Genomic DNA, 19120 nt, shown 5'->3' with positions numbered 1-19120 from the left:
CTCCCTCCTGCTACACACCACTCCCTCCCGCTACACACCACTCCCTCCCGCTACACACCACTCCCTCCCGCTACACACCACTCCCTCCCGCTCCACTCCCGCACTCACCTCCCGCTCCACTCCCGCACTCACCTCCCTCCCGCTCCACTCCCTCCCTCCCGCTCCACTCACCTCCCTCCCGCTACACACCACTCCCTCCCGCTACACACCACTCCCTCCCGCTCCATTCCCTCCCCGGCGGGGGAACAGGCAGGCTGCCACGCGGCGCGTAAGATGGCGGACCCCCTTCCTCCCTCGCGCTCCATTCCCTCCCGCTCCATTCCCTCCCGCTCCACTCCCTCCCGCTCCACTCCCTCCCGCTCCATTCCCTCCAGCTCCACTCACCTCCCGCTCCACTCCCTCCCCGGCGGGGGAACAAGCTGCCACGCGGCGCGTAAGATGGCGGACCCTCTTCCTCCCTCACGGCGCCGAGTGAGAAGATGGCGGCGGCCGGAAGTACAGGTAGGTGTCGCGTGTGTCGCTCCCCCCCCCTGCGGCGCCGCACGGAACTGAGAAAGGGCGCATCACGGGACTGAGACATGTGTGTGTCTGTGACTGTGTGTGTGTGTGTGTGTGTGTGTGTGTGTGTGTATGTGACTGTGTGTGACTGTGTGTGTGCGACACTGCCCCCCCTCCTGTCCACTGCCCCCCCTCCTGTCCACTGCCCCCCCCTCCTGTCCACTGCCCCCCCTCCTGTCCACTGCCCCCCCCTCCTGTCCACTGCCCCCCCCTCCTGTCCACTGCCCCCCCCCTCCTGTCCACTGCCCCCCCTCCTGTCCACTGCCCCCCCTCCTGTCCACTGCCCCCCCTCCTGTCCACTGTCCCCCCTCCTGTCCACTGTCCACTGCCCCCCCCCTCCTGTCCACTGCCCCCCCTCCTGTCCACTGTCCCACCCCTCCTGTCCACTGTCCCACCACTCCTGTCCACTGTCCGTCCCCCCCCTCCTGTCCACTGTCTGTCCCCCCCCTCCTGTCCACTGTCCGTCCCCCCCTCCTGTCCACTGTCCGTCCCCCCCCTCCTGTCCACTGTCCGTCCCCCCCTCCTGTCCACTGTTCGTCCCCCCCCTCCTGTCCACTGTCCGTCCCCCCCTCCTGTCTACTGTCCGTCCCCCCCACCGTCCACTGTTCGTCCCCCCTCCGTCCACTGTTCGTCCCCCCCCTCCTGTCCACTGTTCGTCCCCCCCCTCCTGTCCACTGTTCGTCCCCCCCCTCCTGTCCACTGTTCGTCCCCCCCCTCCTGTCCACTGTTCGTCCCCCCCCTCCTGTCCACTGTTCGTCCCCCCCCTCCTGTCCACTGTTCGTCCCCCCCCTCCTGTCCACTGTTCGTCCCCCCCCTCCTGTCCACTGTTCGTCCCCCCCCTCCTGTCCACTGTTCGTCCCCCCCCTCCTGTCCACTGTTCGTCCCCCCCCTCCTGTCCACTGTTCGTCCCCCCCTCCTGTCCACTGTCCGTCCCCCCCCCCTCCTGTCCACTGTCCGTCCCCCCCTCCTGTCCACTGTCCCCCCCCTCTGTCTACTGTCCGTCCCCCCCCTCCTCTCTACTGTCCCCCCCACCGTCCACTGTTCGTCGTCCCCCTCCTGTCCACTGTTCGTCCCCCCCCTCCTGTCCACTGTTCGTCCCCCCCTTCCTGTCCACTGTTCGTCCCCCCCCTCCTGTCCACTGTTCGTCCCCCCCCTCCTGTCCACACTGACTGACACACACACACACACACTGACTGACACACACACACACACACACTGACTGACACACACACACACACACTGACTGACACACACACACACTGACTGACACACACACACACACTGACTGACACACACACACACACACACACACACTGACACACACACACACACACACTGACTGACACACACACACACACTGACTGACACACACACACACACACTGACTCTCACACACACACACACACACACACTGACTCACACACACACACTGACTCACACACACACACTGACTCACACACACACACACACTGACAGACTGACACACACACTGACTGACTGACGCACACACTGACTGACGCGCGCACACACTAACTGACTGACACACACACTGACTGACACACACACACTGACTGCGCGCACACACACACACACACCGACTGACACACACACACCGACTGACGCGCGCGCACACACCCCCACACACACTGACTGACGCACGCACGCACACACACACTGACTGACGCACGCGCACACACACGCACACACTGACTGTGTGTGCGTCAGTCACTCAGTCTGTGCGTGTTTGTGTTTCTGCGTCAGACTCACTGACGCGCGCGCACACACTGCATGAAGCTGTAAAGGAGGGAGGGGGGAGACTGGATTGATGTGAATGGGGGACAAACAGAGAGAGGGGGGAAGAGAGAGAGAGAGGAGCGGGAACATTACATCCCGGGCAACGCCGGGTCTCTCAGCTAGTATATTTATAAAAATATGTTTGTTTTCTGTTTGTGTGTCACATTCCCATCTATTCCCTCTCTGTTCATGTCTTGTTTGTATGTTTGTTTTTGTTTTGCATCACCACTTTAGCTAGTTTTATAGACACTATTCAGTTAGTGTAGTATTCATATAAGTTTGAGGTTCTCACTTAAAAATAATAATAATAGCATGTTCTTGTATAGCGCTGCTAGTTTTACGTAGCGCTTAACAGAGACATTTTGCAGGCACAGGTCCCTGCCCCGTGGAGCTTACAATCTATGTTTTAGTTATTTCACACTTGAGTACTCTAAACAGGCGCAACAGTATTTTTTCCTTTTATGTATTTATTTCTTTATATAGCGCCATCCATGTACAGAGCACTTCACAGCAGTAATACACGTGACATAATAATATAACACATAGTGGGTATAAGCGCTTCAGACATGAAAGTAACAATAGGAACAATAGTCCCTGCCTCAAAGAGTTTACAATCTAAATTAAGAAAATACTTTGCTATTAATATTAATATTGAGTTTGAACCATATGAATATTGAAGGAGGTATGTTTCAGCTTTAGTGATGCTTCCTTACTTCTGTACTCTCCCAGGAAGAATCTGAGCACTTACCAAGTGGGCAGGAGGCTTCAAGGGAATATGCATAAAATCCATGAGCCAACCAGAGGGGAAGAACATCAGTCTGTCTCTCCATACGCTGGTGACAAATAATAAGGTTATTATGTTATAATTAGGAAATATAATTAGAAGCTGGAGAATTCCCCTGCCTTTAACAAATGTTCCTTTCCATCATATGCCTTATCTTATTAATTTTCCATCTTTGTAACTTTCCCTAATTCCCAATGTTATATCCTTCCTTTCCCCTTTACCTTAGGCCTGTCAAAGACACGGCCCAATCAACTTTGTAATGCGGCCCAAAGCTCGAGTGGTTGGGAGCTTGTTTGGCTGTTCTTTCTGGTGAAAGGAGGTATGTTGTTTGGGAAAGAGAGAGAGACAGAGGAGATGGAGGGGGGGAGGGAGCAGAGAGAAAAATGGGGTGCGGAGGAGAGAGAGAGACGATGGGTGAAAGAGAGGAGAGAGAGAGAAGTTATGGGGAGAGAAATGGGATGGGGGAGAGAGAGGGCAGGGGAGACACAGGGAGGGAATGGGGGGTTGGGGAGAGTGATGCCAGCTACATTGACATATTTTTAATAAGGAAAGCTCTAGAAACAAAAAGTGTATATGTAGATTATACTGTACATACTATATATTTAATTTTTTCCTTCCGCCCCTCTGATGGTGCGGCCCGAGTCTTGCAGTCGGATTAAATCATTGTTCCCCCAAGCTAATGACGGGCCTGATTTACCTCCTCAGTCTTCATCAGTAGGTGCCCTCGGAGGCCTCTCACTGTCACACTGGAGTTGGTAATCTCCACCTCCATGCCAATTAAACTGGCATCTTCCACCGAGGTCACCAGCTCACCACGAAAGGACAGAAACCAGTGAGTCTGAGCAAGGCGGAGAGAAGATTGAGTTATCACAGATACAGTATATAATAACCACATCTTCACAAATAACGACTGCCACAAGCCGTCAGTCAAATGTTGCCAATACAGAGAGTCATCGCTGGCATTTCCTTATTCACCATTGCCCTCCAGCTTGGTTATTCCAATGGGCTACAGAGCACATACTGTATATGTTGAGCAAAACCTCTCCAAACTCCATCATGCTCAAATTAAGCCATTTGTCCAACCAACAAAGCTCCAATGAAATAAAGAGCACAGCCCCTTGACTGCATCTGACAATACACATTTCTGCTGATGAAGATGTTTAGCAATTATTATAAGCAACTTACAGTAAGACTCCCCTTCCATGTTTATCTCTTCCAAAGCACCCACTTGAAATTTGTTTTTCGTTTTTTGAAATGTTTACCCAATTTTAAAATGGACACCTTTTCTTCTCATGTAAGTAATCGGAATAAGACCTGTGTAATTAAATATTTATTTGGGTAATCAATGATTTAAAAAATACAGTATATATAAGTGTAACCCCCCTGTAGGATTACAATTCTAGTTTTCACGTAAGAGGTTAATTTTAGTAGGTTGTTGCCATGTGCAATAACCTTTAACTAAATGTTGCAAATAGTGCAACTGACAATTAGGCTCCGCCCACCTTCCAGAAAGTACCTACTCAGAATGGGAGCAGGTTTAAGGGTTCGGACGCATCCATGTAACTATGGTGATCTATGATGTCACCTTGGCATATAAATATTGGGAGTGGGGGGCCTAAGGCTTTAGATCCCAGGAGGATCCTAAGTGACATCATGAAGGAAGAGGTGGGGGTCTCACTGTGTTCATGTTTTATATGTAACCTGTTACATATGAGTGAAGTCCTCTTTTGTTATTTTATCTATACTAGGGAAAATGCCCCTTTTAGTCTTAGGGCCACTACCAAACGAACCAGCCTTTCTATACCAGTGATACTGGGGGGACAATGCGTGTGTACCCCCCAACTGGGGCACTATTGAGAGTGACTCCCCAGTGGCATGTACCACATTGGATTTGTCGGTTCAGCATTTCCACGCCAAGGCACTGCAGGCACGATTTGAAGGGATTCGTGCAGGATGACGGGGAATGGGAACCCAGAAAGTAAGCACCCCCTAAAAGTAGTCCCTAGGAGTCTGTACAATCTTCTGGTATTTAGGATATAAAGGGTACCTTCCTCCCACTAAGGAGGTACCCTGGAAGATGACAAAGCCATACGGACCTCCCTGTACCAGTTGTGTGGGATCCAGGAAAGCATCAACTATGTCTGAAAACCAGTCCTGTTTGTAAATAAAGAATGTCTATTTGTCTTCAACTAAAAGTCTCTGGCGCCCTTCATCATATTATCCACAACTACCTCAAGCTTACACATGCAGCCCCTGAGAGCCAGGTAAATAGAGTCCAGTGCACAACACCTGCACTTCTACATACACCTGTGCAACTACTCCTTTTTAAGTCGAGCAAGGAGGGGAGGAGAGAAGAGAAGAGAAGAGAGAGAGAGAGAGAGATCAGCCCTAGCAAGAGAAGAGACAAGGTCTTGTTTGTGCTGTACCATCTGAATACAGTTTTTTTTGTTGCTGTTTATCCTTGAGTGCTGTCCTTTGTCTTCTCTTGCTAGGGATGACTGCTTTCTCTGTTTATTTCTACTGGACAGGCACCATACCATTTCACTTTGATGGGAGTGCCAGCTGCCCCCCTGTTCTATATAATATTATATAGAACAGGGGGGCAGCTGGCACTCCCATCAAAGTGAAATGGTATATATATATATATATATATACACACACACACACACACACAACAGCACAACCTAAAACCATTATCTATAAAAATTAGAGTGTACAATATAATGCTACAGGCATTTAAATACAATGGGAGGTGCTAACCCTTGATGTCTATCTGTCCCTATTTTCCTGCGGCCAATTAGGTCCACGGCTCCACAGGTTCCGAGAAAGTTTGTATAGCAAAGAATTACCTAGGCACAAACAAAGGGGGAGAGAAGAAGTAAGTGCTCTCCCCTTTTGTTTGTGCCTAGGTAATTCTTTGAGATATATATGTATTTCCCTGAGGAAGGTCCCATTCTGGAGGACCGAAACGTTGGGTTTCTTGATGTATCACTGCCATCACTAATACACTTTTAATACTTCTACAATTGAGTGCTGTCTCTTGCTTACCAGACCTCGGAACGGTAACGTATACATATATATATATATATATATATATATATACATATATATATATATATATATATATATATTATATTTAAATAGTGTTTTCCTACATGTTATACAATGGCTGTTGGCACTATGCATTATATAACTGCCCCCCCCCCCCTCTTTCATTTTGTATCCCGAAACCCCTAATAAAAATAAAGTTAGAAAAAAATAATAATGAGTGTTTTCCCCATTCTTGCTCAATTTTGGCACTGTCCATTTTCTGCCACGCAGAAGAACATCAGCTGCAAACTCTGAATAAATTACCAATCCTAATGTTAAAAAAACCCATTCCATGCAGATATATGTCGTGCCCTTAGGGAAAGCAGATTGCAGCAAAGTTGTCTTTGTGTCTCTGCTGCCATGATTCTTTTTTATGATGCTGCTTAGAATTTTTTTTGTCTGGCCCCGCTTACTTTTTGTTCGGAGCGGCATTTTTTTTTTTTTATAACATGAGACGCGTCTCAATGGGCTCATATTTAAGGAGCTGTGTCATGTAATGTTTTTGAGTAATGTCTCTTTCCTTTCTCCAAGGGCCTGAAAGGACAAACCCACGCCATTTTTTTTTTTTTTTCCCTTCCAAGGGAAGATGTTCATTTCATTTATTCAGACCGCGACGGTGAACTACAGTCAGGTTGTCGATGCATTGGTAGCGTTTACCTGATCTTTGGAGTATCTCAAAGGCATGGGTCGGGACACCTGCAAGAACCAAGGAGAGGAAACGTCATGATCTGAATGGAGAGTTAGGCCGAGATTATAGTAACCGTGATGGTGCGCGCGAGAACACATATGTGTACCTGAATGAGGGCAGCCATAGTGCGCGCGAGTGCGATGCAGAGCGACCGGGTGGCAGATTTCTCAAACTATAAATGATTTTTTTTTTTCCGCACGGCGGCCGTATCACGTGAGCGGTTCAGCCAATGAGGACGAACCACCCTGGTGACGCATCCGTCACGCCTCCCCAATCGCCCCATCGCAGTGCACCCATCACTCGTGACGCCATGCGCTCTGTCGCACGCGCGCCTACAATAATCGCAGCCTTAGACTATCAAAACCAGACAATTGGCAGCGATAGTGACCTTTAAGCGTAAGTAGCATTACATTTGCCCATCTAACTCACTGCACGTCTTTCTCTCGTGCTTACAGGTGTTGGAAGACAAAAAGACTGCAGGTGTCTGATGTGCAAAACGTTTGCATCTAGTCGCAAACCATGTGAAATTTGACCCTTTGGAGTTGTGAAAATAGCCGAGGCTGGGATGGGAATGCTTACATGCCGTTTGGACAGTTTTACACATCTCTACTCTTTAGCCAAAATGACAAGAAGGGATCTTTAGAAACCAGTTGTTTTCAATCCTTTAACTCATTTGCTGCCAGCAAGTAGCACGGATTAGAGTGCCGCATTTGCCATACTAATTGCTGGGCTGATTTTTAAAGGCATCAGGCCGGCCTTAGACTTTGGGGGGGAACCCAAGGCGGCACGCTGGCAGCGGGGCCCCCCCTGTAAAAAAAGAGGGGGGGACTTACCTAGACCAGAAGCCCTCCTCCTCCTGTCGGTGCCGGGATCCACCTTCCAACCTCCAGTCGGGTGAAAGTTGGATACCGGCACCGACAGGAGGGAGAGGAGGAAGTGCGGGGACCCGAAGGTGCGTGCCCCAAAGAGGCCATCCTGCCCCAAGGCCCGGCCCTGCACCAATACTATTTATTCCGTTTGGTCCTATGTTGGTCGGCATTTTTGACATTATGAAATACACAATAAATCTATCCCTGCTTAATATCCATGTCCTACGTAGCGGTGACTGTACCGAAGGGCATATATGTGGCTCAGTGATTTTAGAACACAGACTCCATACATCCAGAGCCGGCGTGATGGTGGTGCATTCGGTGCAACTGCACCGACCCCCGTGGCTACAGAGGCCACACGCTCTGCCCCACAAAGGCGGAATGTCTCCTGACAGAGACCAATGATTGCAAGGGGCACCAGCGCAGCATCGTCTCTGCACCATAGCTTCACAACTCAAGGCGTGATCGGCACCCTACCAGTACCCCTGATCCCAGTCGGATCAGCAGGGCAGAGAGCAGCGAGCACCACAGCCCCCCAAAAACTTTGCAAACACTCCCAGCATGGTCGACCTTAGACCCCCTGGGGTCCCCAGAAATTCAGGGTACAGATGGTACCCCACCTGCTGATGTCCCCAGTGCAAAGGTCCCTGAAGAAAGGGGAGAGCACGGGGGCCTCTGTAAGTTCCGACATCTCCTCCTGGTAACATGGGACGACACATCTCCATGACAACGCGACATCACATGAGATGTGGACTCCGGGGAACATAAGAGGCCCAGCCATACTCCTACTGCACCGGGTCCTGTCAAACTCTCAGCCGGCCCTTCATCTCATACCTGCACATAGTCTGGCTCACAGCGCACCCTCTCTCTGCCCAATGCTGCAGTCATTGCTGGACATTTCATGGTGTAGCGGTCGCTTCGGCCATTTACCAGTGGAGTCTTCTTGACCAGGTGTATTTGTAATACATGGAATCCTTTCTGTAGGATGCAAGAAGTAACAGAAAAAGTGAGAGTTGTTAATATTCAGATAACCAAAGCTTTAATACACAAACTATTTTGCATGAAGAATTACGAGCTGCATTCAGAGTATAAATAAACATGCACATGCAGGATTACAACAAAAGACAAAAGATACCAAATATGACAATGTGACAAAATACATACAGCTCAACCCCGTTATAGCGAGATCCACTATAACGCGGTGTGACACACACACACACACACACACACACACACACACACACACACACACACACACACACACACACACACACACACACACACACACACACACACACACACACACACACACACACACACACACACACACACACACACACACCTACCTCTGGTGGTGCTCAGGCTGCTGGGGAACGTGCTGGGGCTGCCGGCGCCTCCCTCCTGCCACCTCCCTCTATGCCTCATGGTGGGGCTGCTGGGGTAAGTGCTGGCTGGGGGATCGTGGTGGGGCTGCTGGGGTAAGTGCTGGCTGGGGGATCGTGGTGGGGCTGCTGGGGTAAGTGCTGGCTGGGGGATCGTGGTGGGGCTGCTGGGGTAAGTGCTGGCTGGGGGATCGTGGTGGGGCTGCTGGGGGATCGTGGTGGGGCTGCTGGGGTAAGTGCTGGCTGGGGGATCGTGGTGGGGCTGCTGGGGTAAGTGCTGGCTGGGGGATCGTGCTGGGGTTGCTGGGGTAAGTGCTGGCTGGGGGATCGTGTTGGGGTTGCTGGGGTAAGTGCTGGCTGGGGGATCATGGTGGGGCTGCTGGGGTAAGTGCTGGCTGGGGGATCGTGGTGGGGCTGCTGGGGTAAGTGCTGGCTGGGGGATCGTGGTATGGCTGCTGGGGTAAGTGCTGGCTGGGGGATCGTGGTGGGGCTGCTGGGGTAAGTGCTGGCTGGGGGATCGTGGTATGGCTGCTGGGGTAAGTGCTGGCTGGGGGATCGTGGTGGGGCTGCTGGGGTAAGTGCTGGCTGGGGGATCGTGCTGGGGTTGCTGGGGTAAGTGCTGGCTGGGGGATCGTGTTGGGGTTGCTGGGGTAAGTGCTGGCTGGGGGATCATGGTGGGGCTGCTGGGGTAAGTGCTGGCTGGGGGATCGTGGTGGGGCTGCTGGGGTAAGTGCTGGCTGGGGGATCGTGGTATGGCTGCTGGGGTAAGTGCTGGCTGGGGGATCGTGGTGGGGCTGCTGGGGTAAGTGCTGGCTGGGGGATCGTGGTATGGCTGCTGGGGTAAGTGCTGGCTGGGGGATCGTGGTGGGGCTGCTGGGGTAAGTGCTGGCTGGGGGATCGTGGTGGGGCTGCTGGGGTAAGTGCTGGCTGGGGGATCGTGGTGGGGCTGCTGGGGTAAGTGCTGGCTGGGGGATCGTGGTGGGGCTGCTGGGGGATCGTGGTGGGGCTGCTGTGGTAAGTGCTGGCTGGGGGATCGTGGTGGGGCTGCTGGGGTAAGTGCTGGCTGGGGGATCGTGCTGGGGTTGCTGGGGTAAGTGCTGGCTGGGGGATCGTGTTGGGGTTGCTGGGGTAAGTGCTGGCTGGGGGATCATGGTGGGGCTGCTGGGGTAAGTGCTGGCTGGGGGATCGTGGTGGGGCTTCTGGGGGATCGTGCTGGGGCTTCTGGGGAAACGTGCTGGGGCCGATCGGGCGCGCGGCGGCCATTGTTTTAAAATTAGCGCGATTTCGGTTATAACACGGTCTGATCGGGTGGCCCCCGTGGACCAGGTTATAACGGGGTTCAGCTGTAGTTAAATACTTCCATGTTAGTATTCTCCTGAGTAAGGGCCATTTAGTTAAACCTTTTGGCCAAAGCGTTATAAGCCTGCAGCCACGTCACGGCATGACCAGTATGCAGCCACGTCACGGCATGACCAGTATGCAGCCACGTCAAGGCATGACCAATATGCAGCCACGTCACGGCATGACCAGTATGCAGCCACGTCACGGCATGACCAGTATGCAGCCACGTCACGGCATGACCAGTATGCAGCCACGTCACGGCATGACCAGTATGCAGCCACGTCACGGCATGACCAGTATGCAGCCACGTCACGGCATGACCAGTATGCAGCCACGTCACGGCATGACCAGTATGCAGGTCCTAACACTACCTGTATTTAACTATATATTGTGTCACATTGGATGTGGCATTGGGTATTTTTGTCTTTTGTTGTATGTATACATTTGGCCATGCTCAGTAGCACTACTTTTGACACAAATATATATTTAGCAAATAGAAATATTACTGTGCGCCCATTTGCATGTAATATTTCCATTTGCTATATGCTTTACTGTGGAGGGCTTTTGTCACTTTTTTTTTAACACACACACACACGAACACACACACACACACACACACACACACACACACACATAGTGCAGAATAAATGAGTTCATAATAAATTAACTCATTTATTCTGCACTATCGCAACTGGACTAACACGGCTATTTTCTGCTATATATATATACTGCCATGCTCAGTAGCACTCCTCTGTGACACTCATATGCTTATATATATGTTGTGGTTATTTTGGGGGTTCAATAGGAGCTTGTTAGGTGTCCAGTATATTTTACAATTGTGTTTCAGCTAGTCCTGGCTGATTGGAGGTTGGCAACCTCCTACTTAATTTAAGCTCACCCCCTCCCACATTTAAATGGTTAAGGGCTCACTCCATAGCATCTTCCACACAGGGGAACTTGTTTGCTTGCAGGATGGTTGTGACATCTCTAATACAGAGTGCTTTTCCTGGTAATGTACAGGTTAATAAAGGCTTCAATCAGACTTAGAACTTTACAACTAATATTGACAGATTTACTATAAATCATTCTTCCTGTTATTACACAGGTTATTAAGAATTTATATTAGCGTTAGGGACCCCTGAATTGTGGTCTGCCGTGACGTTGGCTCAGGGGCTTACAACAATTTTGGCCAAAAATGTAAAACTAAAAGACCATTTTACTTAATAGATATTTATACATATATATTTAGGCACTGTACCGTGTATCTATTCTATTCTAAAATCTACTCGCCACACAAAAAAATCTACTCGCCACCTAGTACCAAACGTGTGCTGCTTGGGCCAATATTTACTCGCCCGGGGGTTAAATCCACTCGCCCGGGGCGAGCAAATGTATAGGTTTGTCGAACACTAATATATATATATATATATATATATATATATATATATATATATATATATATATATATATATATATATATATATATATATACAAATATAGCTGTTTGCATATTTGCTTTCCTGTGGAGGGTTTTTGTCACTTTTTTTACTCACCATAACTTAACTCAGTATTATGGTTTATATATATATATATATATATATATATATATATATATATATATATAGTGGTGGGTTCTGGGGTTAGAGCTTGCTGGGATTGTGTGCTCACGTACAAGATTATACAATTTAAGGACACATACCATCAGTGAAAAGGTAAATGTTCTGTAGTATTCCTGGATATATTTATGATAAATATGCTGTATTATCAGGTATGGGTGTTGCTACAAAACAAATGGAAATCCTTTAATACCTTTCAATCCTCTATCTGTTCACACCCCACACTGATACCTGAGGACAATACCCCTTCATCAGGATTATTATTCTCTCAACGACTCAACTATGGATGTGGACAATACCTCATGTAATCTTCTGAACAACTCATTCACAGAGGGAGATGCCAGCCCTGCTGTGATGAACCTCAGGTGCTAAGTATTAAACACGTGCAATTGCACATAGCCAGCCATGGGGGGGGGCAGTCTGATTGGTTTCCCTAAACAAATCTAGCCATGTTAATAACAAATGTTTGGCTGCTTTCATTTTTGGGTACACGCATTACAAGTTGAACTTCTTAAGGGCTTCTGAATAGGGAAGTGTTTGTCAATCAAGTGCTATCGTTGCCCTTATTATCTCACCCCGTCCTTATCAGAGAGACAATAAACAGAAGTGGAGAGGTATCTGTGGCAGTGCAAGCTCTTGCAGAGTACACACAGTGACACACACACAGGGAGCAGCCAGAGGAAGTGAAACCCCTCCCAGGTCTCAGCTCATCCCGTTTACAAATCAACTTACATTTAAAAAAAAAAAAATTGGGTGGGTAAAAACCTTCAACCGTACAGTGTACAGCAAATACAAAGATCACCGGTGAGCACGTTCACATGTCTCCGACAGGTCTGCCACCCTGCCTTTCCCCCCCATTATCTCACAGCTTAAAATGGATTAGAAGCAAAAGGTGACACTGTGTGTCCATTTGCAAGTGATTTCCCAGAATCCCTGGCTGCAGTGGAAGCACTGTATGCTGGGAGATAACGGGGAAACAATGGGTTGCAGACCTGGTCTGAGACGTGAATGTGCTCACAAGTGATATTTTCATTTGCGGTTTAAAATATTTATAGGTGTCAGATTTGGGTATACAATGCATCAGTCACCTATATATAAGCTCTTAAACAAGTCACGGACATAAATTCACTTTGGTCCTAGAAGGGATTGACCCTTGAAGCTTCCCATCTCCAGTTGAGAGATCGATTGATATGTTGGTCAATTAAAAGGTATCACAACCTGCAAAATATCATAGACACGAGGTACAAATGTTGCAACACGCTTTTTATTGAATTGGGGGTAAATCCTCAGAAGGTCGCTGTTATCTCAATTTAACGTATCCATAATGCATAACCCCAAAGGTGCAATGATGCCCTGGCATTTTCCTTAAAAATAACGGATCCTTAAATGTTAACGCACCTTGCAGTTTATCTAACAGCGATCCTCAGACCTCTGTTACTGTTAGCACATGATAATAAGGCTACGATATTAGTCCGGTTCTATACTGGGTGCACGCGCGCGGCAGTTTTAGTTGGCTGAGGTTAGTCAGCCTTTCTATAATGGTGCTGTGCGCGCGGCAGTGAGCGTGGAACCGGCCGACAGGGGGGAGGATGAAGAAAATAAAGAATTTGCGCCACTACCGCTGCGGAAATGTATGTATATGTGTATATGTGTGTATGTATGTTCGTACAATGTTATTAAAACAATTATTAAAGTATTTATTTCGAAACTTATTTAAACACACACATACATACCCACGCACACACACACACATATAGTACCTCACTCGCTCACAGCATACACACAAAAAGCGTGCGTCACGTGCACACTATAGAACGGCCCTTAGGCACCTTCCAAAAGCCGCCCTCACTCATATCCAGACCCTAATTATCATTGAGTTATTTCTTGGAATAACCTAAACGCAAATGTAATGAGTATAGGACAAAAAGTTACATGTGTCCTACAAAGATATATATTAGGGATCATAGAAATGTCTGAAAGTTATCATAAACTATATTATGGTTTTAGTGATTAAAGTGCTGTGTCTGTGTAAACTAAAATAGTCTCTAATGTAAAAATGACTGCATGAAGTATAAGTGTACAATAATGTATATCCAAACATACCTCAACAATATTAATTAATATTGTTGAGGTATAGATGGATGTACTTTATATAATTATTATTACATTATATACCATATAATTAAGTGAAAATGTAATGTGTAAAAATGATACATTTCTCAAAATTACACACCCCCATCGCGAGCGAGCTGAAGTCCGCAGATCGCTCGGGCGACCGGCGCGCGCACAACGCCAGGCACTCCATCGCGCTCCTGCACTATGGACTTGGCCTAAATGAGTACTTCAGTATTAGGTGATAACTTTTTTTATTTGGACTAATCATTAATATTATAAGACAAGCTTTCGAGAGTTCTCTCTCATCCTCAGGTGAGCAATACTGATTTACAGAGATTCCAGGAGTTTAACACGGATGTAAAAAAAAAAAAACAAGATAACAATCTAAGGCAGAAGATTTGGAGAACTCATGGAAATTAGCTTTTGGTACCTCACATCAAAATCTGTTAATAGCGCTGAACTTAACTCGCCTGAAAGTTTGAGCAATGCGCATGCGCAGTGTCTTGGAAAACAAGTCTCAGCGCCCCGATCATTCCCGTTCCTACAGGTAACGTAACAATGGTGGTTTTGCTAACGGGTATTATTTATGCATATGGTTAGCTGTAAAGATCCCTGTTAAATGAAGGAAAAAAATAAAGTCTGCTACCTAATTAGGTAACATAACGTTATTTGCCTCCTGTGGCAGGATGGCCTGTAGGCTAGATCAGACAATAGTCCACACGTGTAGTTTCAGGTTAAAGCAAAAGTTAAGTGATTTTATTTCTCCACAGTAGAAAGAAACATTTGGGCACACTGTCCCTTTAAGGCAACACAAAATATAGCAGCAAAATAACATCTACTCCACATTGGGAGAACTTACTCACAATCCAAACCCTATCTATCAGGCTGGCTGGCTATGTCCAGTTACCAAACCTTTAACAGTCAGGAAAACAATAGTAATAGTTCTTACTGTGTTTATGAATCCATCTGCATAGCAGGTTGTCTAGGATAGTTCTGTAGTAAGAGGTAACCACTTGCTTACAAGCAATGGCTTCCATATATCTCATCATGCTTGTTGTCAGGTGTGTCTGCTTCCTCCTGATTACCCAACCATTCCAACTGGGTTAACCCTCTGAGTGCTGGATGAAGGACTCAGACATCTGTTTCCCAGGCATAACTATTTGTAGCTGACTTCACCCTGTCACACCTCCAATTAGCGCACTTCTGAGGATCTACCCCGTGGTTCCGCTAATGGAAAGTGTACATTACATGCCTGCAGGGGCAGTGCAATCTCACCTCCATTTGCACATTGCAGGCCGAGTAATGCACGCGGAAGAGAACATTTCCATCGGAATCAGTCTCCAGGAAGTATCTGCATCGAGACAGCAGGCGGTTTGAGCGATCCAGAGAGCTGAGGCTTACTGTAATACAGCAATATGAAACGGTTACCATTCATTCTCCTGGCAATTGGAGCAAGATTAGTTACCATACCTTATTTCAGGGGTGCACAAACTCTTCTCCCTGCGCCCCACTGCCTGCTCTCACCACCCTGCTCGGCTCCGAATGATGCAGCGGGGTCGTGACATCACGTTGCCATGGCAACGCGATGTCACGTGACCCCAGGGCGTCATTTGACGCCGTGTTGCCATCTTGACGCACCACTGGAAAGTTAAGGTAAGTAAAGTTACAGAGGCCTTGAGTGATCCCCAGCATTTAATTTAAATGCCTTCGGGGAAGAGCGGGGCCTCAGTAACCGCCGCGCCGCCCCAGTTTGCGCACCCCTGCTTTGTGTCACGTGGCAAGAGAATAGGAAAATGAACGATGTGTTCCTTTACCTGGATAGCGCATCGCTCGTGACAGCCAAAGTAGCAGCCCATCCATCTGTCTCCGCAGCAGCCAGAGCTCCATATAGTCCAGAAAACACTCAACGTTATCTGTGGGTGAGAGAAACAGGTATTGCATGTGTAGCTGCAGCTCTGCCACATAAAGAATTGAGCTCCACGCCTGCACAGTGCTCTGAAAAATAGGTAAACTGTATAATGCAATGTAAAAGAACACTAGATGGCGCTCTACTAAACCACAGACAGTGATCAAATTATATAGTGCATAAAAAATATAAGTGAAAAACAAATTATGTAAAGTGTAATAAACAGTGATAAATATTATTAAGTGTGTAAAAGGCAAAAACAACTTATCACTCGACCCCGACAAAAGACTGTTCCAAAAGTCTTGTAGAAGTAGTGTTTCTACTCCAATTGTCTTTTACATTTTATAAATTGTATTTCCATCTACACTATGGCTGTTTTCTGCTTTCTTAAGATGTGCTGACCCATATACCTAACCTCCGGAACGGGCTACACCACAGAATTTATTTGATTCACATGCTTGCGTTCCTGCTACTTTTGTGAGTAGGAATTTGTCACGTTTATATATACTTTGACACGATCCTACAGTATTACACTATCCAATGTTTTCTCTTTTTTTGGGCACTCGGCGACGCTCCCCTGGAACCTCATTTAAACTGTATAATGCAACTAGGTGGCTTGGAAGAAAATAGCCAAACTACTCCATTTCATTCAATTAAAACCCCTAATCAAACAGAGCTTAGAATCCCACTGCTACAGTAACTGCCCCGGTCCTAATGCCTGCCGAGGCTACTTTGCTGCTTTCTCTGGGAGTTAGCTTTGGGATTTTAGGCTATGTTTGATTTGGGATTTTGACATGCAGTTTTGATGGTCGTTGGGCAATATTCTTTAGATGAGGACCATTTAAACCTAGTCCTCTGTGATTCCTAATCAAGCCAGCAGCTAGATTCACTGACGCGTGCAAGCTGGTGCACAGCGTTATAGTAACCTGTGGGAAAACAATTCCATTGGTTACACATGAGCAGGGTTAAAAACACCACATTAGCTGGGGATTTTAACCAAGGAGAGGTTTAAAGGGACAATCCCACATAGCAGGCAAAAAAGTTTTTGTTTTTTAAACAACTTCTCAATGCATCTCCTTCTTTACAAAATCTTAATCCCCCCTAATGTTTTTTTGCCTTTTTGTTTTTTTTAACAAACTTGAATAAATCTTTTTTTTTTTTGCCCTTCCCTACACTGGTTTTGTTTTTTAAAAGCCTATCTTCAGCAACTCACAGATTATCACCAGCCAGAGGTTACTTAGCATACTCACAGAATATATGTATTAAAATCCCACACCCGCTGTAGTAATGACGAGGTCTGAACCTTACCAGATGAGCTTTCTGTGATTGGGTCAATCCAGCTCCTCCGATATTCAAACGGGAAAGATCTTGAAGGCACAGCAGAGAGGACACACAGGAGGCTTAATGCCCTGAAACAAGGGGAAGTGGTCACCATGATTATATTAATAATAGGATATCCGCCGGTGCTGATTGCTCTTCCTGCCCCTTTTCACCACTTGGTATTTTTTTACATCTGATGCTTTGTTCTGGAGATAAAGGTTTTGTATTTTGTTTTTAAATATGAGGCCCGGGGGGGGCCCTTCTGACATTGCTCGTGTTTTAAGGGCTCTGCCCAACCGAAAGCACCGATCCCTAACCGACGGCCGGAAGCCGGAACTGATCACGTGATCGCTCCGAAAGGGTTAAGTAAAGGTTGCCGTGGTAACCCTCAGAAGCTACAGATTAAGAACATATATATATTTTTTTTACATAAATGTAACACCTCTACCAGCGTCCAATAGAGGGGCCACGCCAAGCTGTCCCAATGTGTGTGCGGGTGATGCTCAGCAGGTACCTTAAATCTCAGGCACTGGGACTTCGTGCCGGGCTGGTACGGTGAGCAACAATAGGACAGGGCGCCGGGAACTGTGCTTTCACTTTTATTAAACAGTCAGAATTTCAGGCAGCAACAGGACAGGTTGTCTTGGGTTACATGCAGACACTTTACAATCAGGTTTCCTCAACCATGAGGCTTGTAGGCAGGGCCGCCAACAGAACTCGTGGGGCCCGGGACAAACATTTTAAGCAGGCCCCCCCCGTGTCGGCGGTATTGCCCGCTCCCCCCCCCCCATGTCGGCGGTATTGCCCGCTCCCCCCCCCCCCGTGTCGGCGGTATTGCCCGCCGCCCCCCCCAGCAGTAATACACAGGGCATAATAATATAACACATAAGGGAAAAAGCACTTCAGACATAAAAGTAACACTAGGAAAAGGAATCACTGCCCCGAAGAGCTTACAATCTAATTGGTAGGTAGGAAGAACGTACAGAGACAGTAGGAGGGTGTTCTGGTAAATGCATCTGCAGGGGGCCAGGGTCGATGTATGAGGTGTATAGTATTAGTGCATCTGCCTGAGCAGCAATTACACCAAAATAGGAGTACTTAGGGAAACGTTCTTATCAGGTTTGATACTTTTAACACAAGGCGCATAGGTTTACACAAAAGCTCTGAGCTGGGGGTATATTTGAGGCAAATAACTGAGAAGAATTGCCGTTTTTATGTGTTAGGTTCTGTCATTTTCTGTGACAGAAAAAAGTGCCAATTTTTTTAGCCATTTAAAAACATAGTTTATAATACAGACCTTCACACCTGTGCCATTTTTAAAAATTTATTGTATTGCTTTTTGCATTATCCTGTAAATAAAAATCCCACTTGTGTTGTGTTTGCATGTCTCAGACAGGTCTGCAACCCGGTCTTTCCCCATCATCTGTTAGTATACAGCGCTTTCACTGCAGCCAGGGATTCTGGGTAATGTCATGCAAATAAGCACAGTGCGTCACTCTTTACTTCTCATCCATAATAACATAGAACCCTATAAGCGTACGCCTGCCGCATTACGCAGCTTTTCAGCACCGCCGGGGTTAAAGAATTATCCTGGACACTGATCACACACTTGCACTTTTTATTTTTTTAATTGTTTTTCTAATATTAATAAAACATG

The 19120-nt window shown here is 47.4% G+C and overlaps 1 protein-coding gene across 1 annotated transcript in view; it reads right to left on the bottom strand.

The window, feature by feature from the left end:
* Positions 1-3030: 3030 nt before the first annotated feature.
* The window catches only part of CIROZ (ciliated left-right organizer protein containing ZP-N domains), a 48918-nt gene continuing 32828 nt past the window's right edge, over positions 3031-19120 (bottom strand). The window contains exons 3-9 of the mRNA XM_075603500.1: positions 17452-17552; positions 16052-16150; positions 15513-15637; positions 8618-8761; positions 6884-6922; positions 3834-3974; positions 3031-3185 (exon numbers count right to left, since the gene is read on the bottom strand). Coding sequence (XP_075459615.1) covers positions 3048-3185; positions 3834-3974; positions 6884-6922; positions 8618-8761; positions 15513-15637; positions 16052-16124 — 660 coding nt within the window. The 5' untranslated portion in view covers positions 16125-16150; positions 17452-17552 and the 3' untranslated portion in view covers positions 3031-3047. The remainder of the gene's footprint in view (positions 3186-3833; positions 3975-6883; positions 6923-8617; positions 8762-15512; positions 15638-16051; positions 16151-17451; positions 17553-19120) is intronic.

This window comes from Ascaphus truei, chromosome 6, assembly GCF_040206685.1.
Source record: "Ascaphus truei isolate aAscTru1 chromosome 6, aAscTru1.hap1, whole genome shotgun sequence".
NCBI lineage: Eukaryota > Metazoa > Chordata > Amphibia > Anura > Ascaphidae > Ascaphus > Ascaphus truei.
Note: the sequence above shows the minus strand (reverse complement) of the source record. Positions and strands in the feature narration are given on the sequence as shown.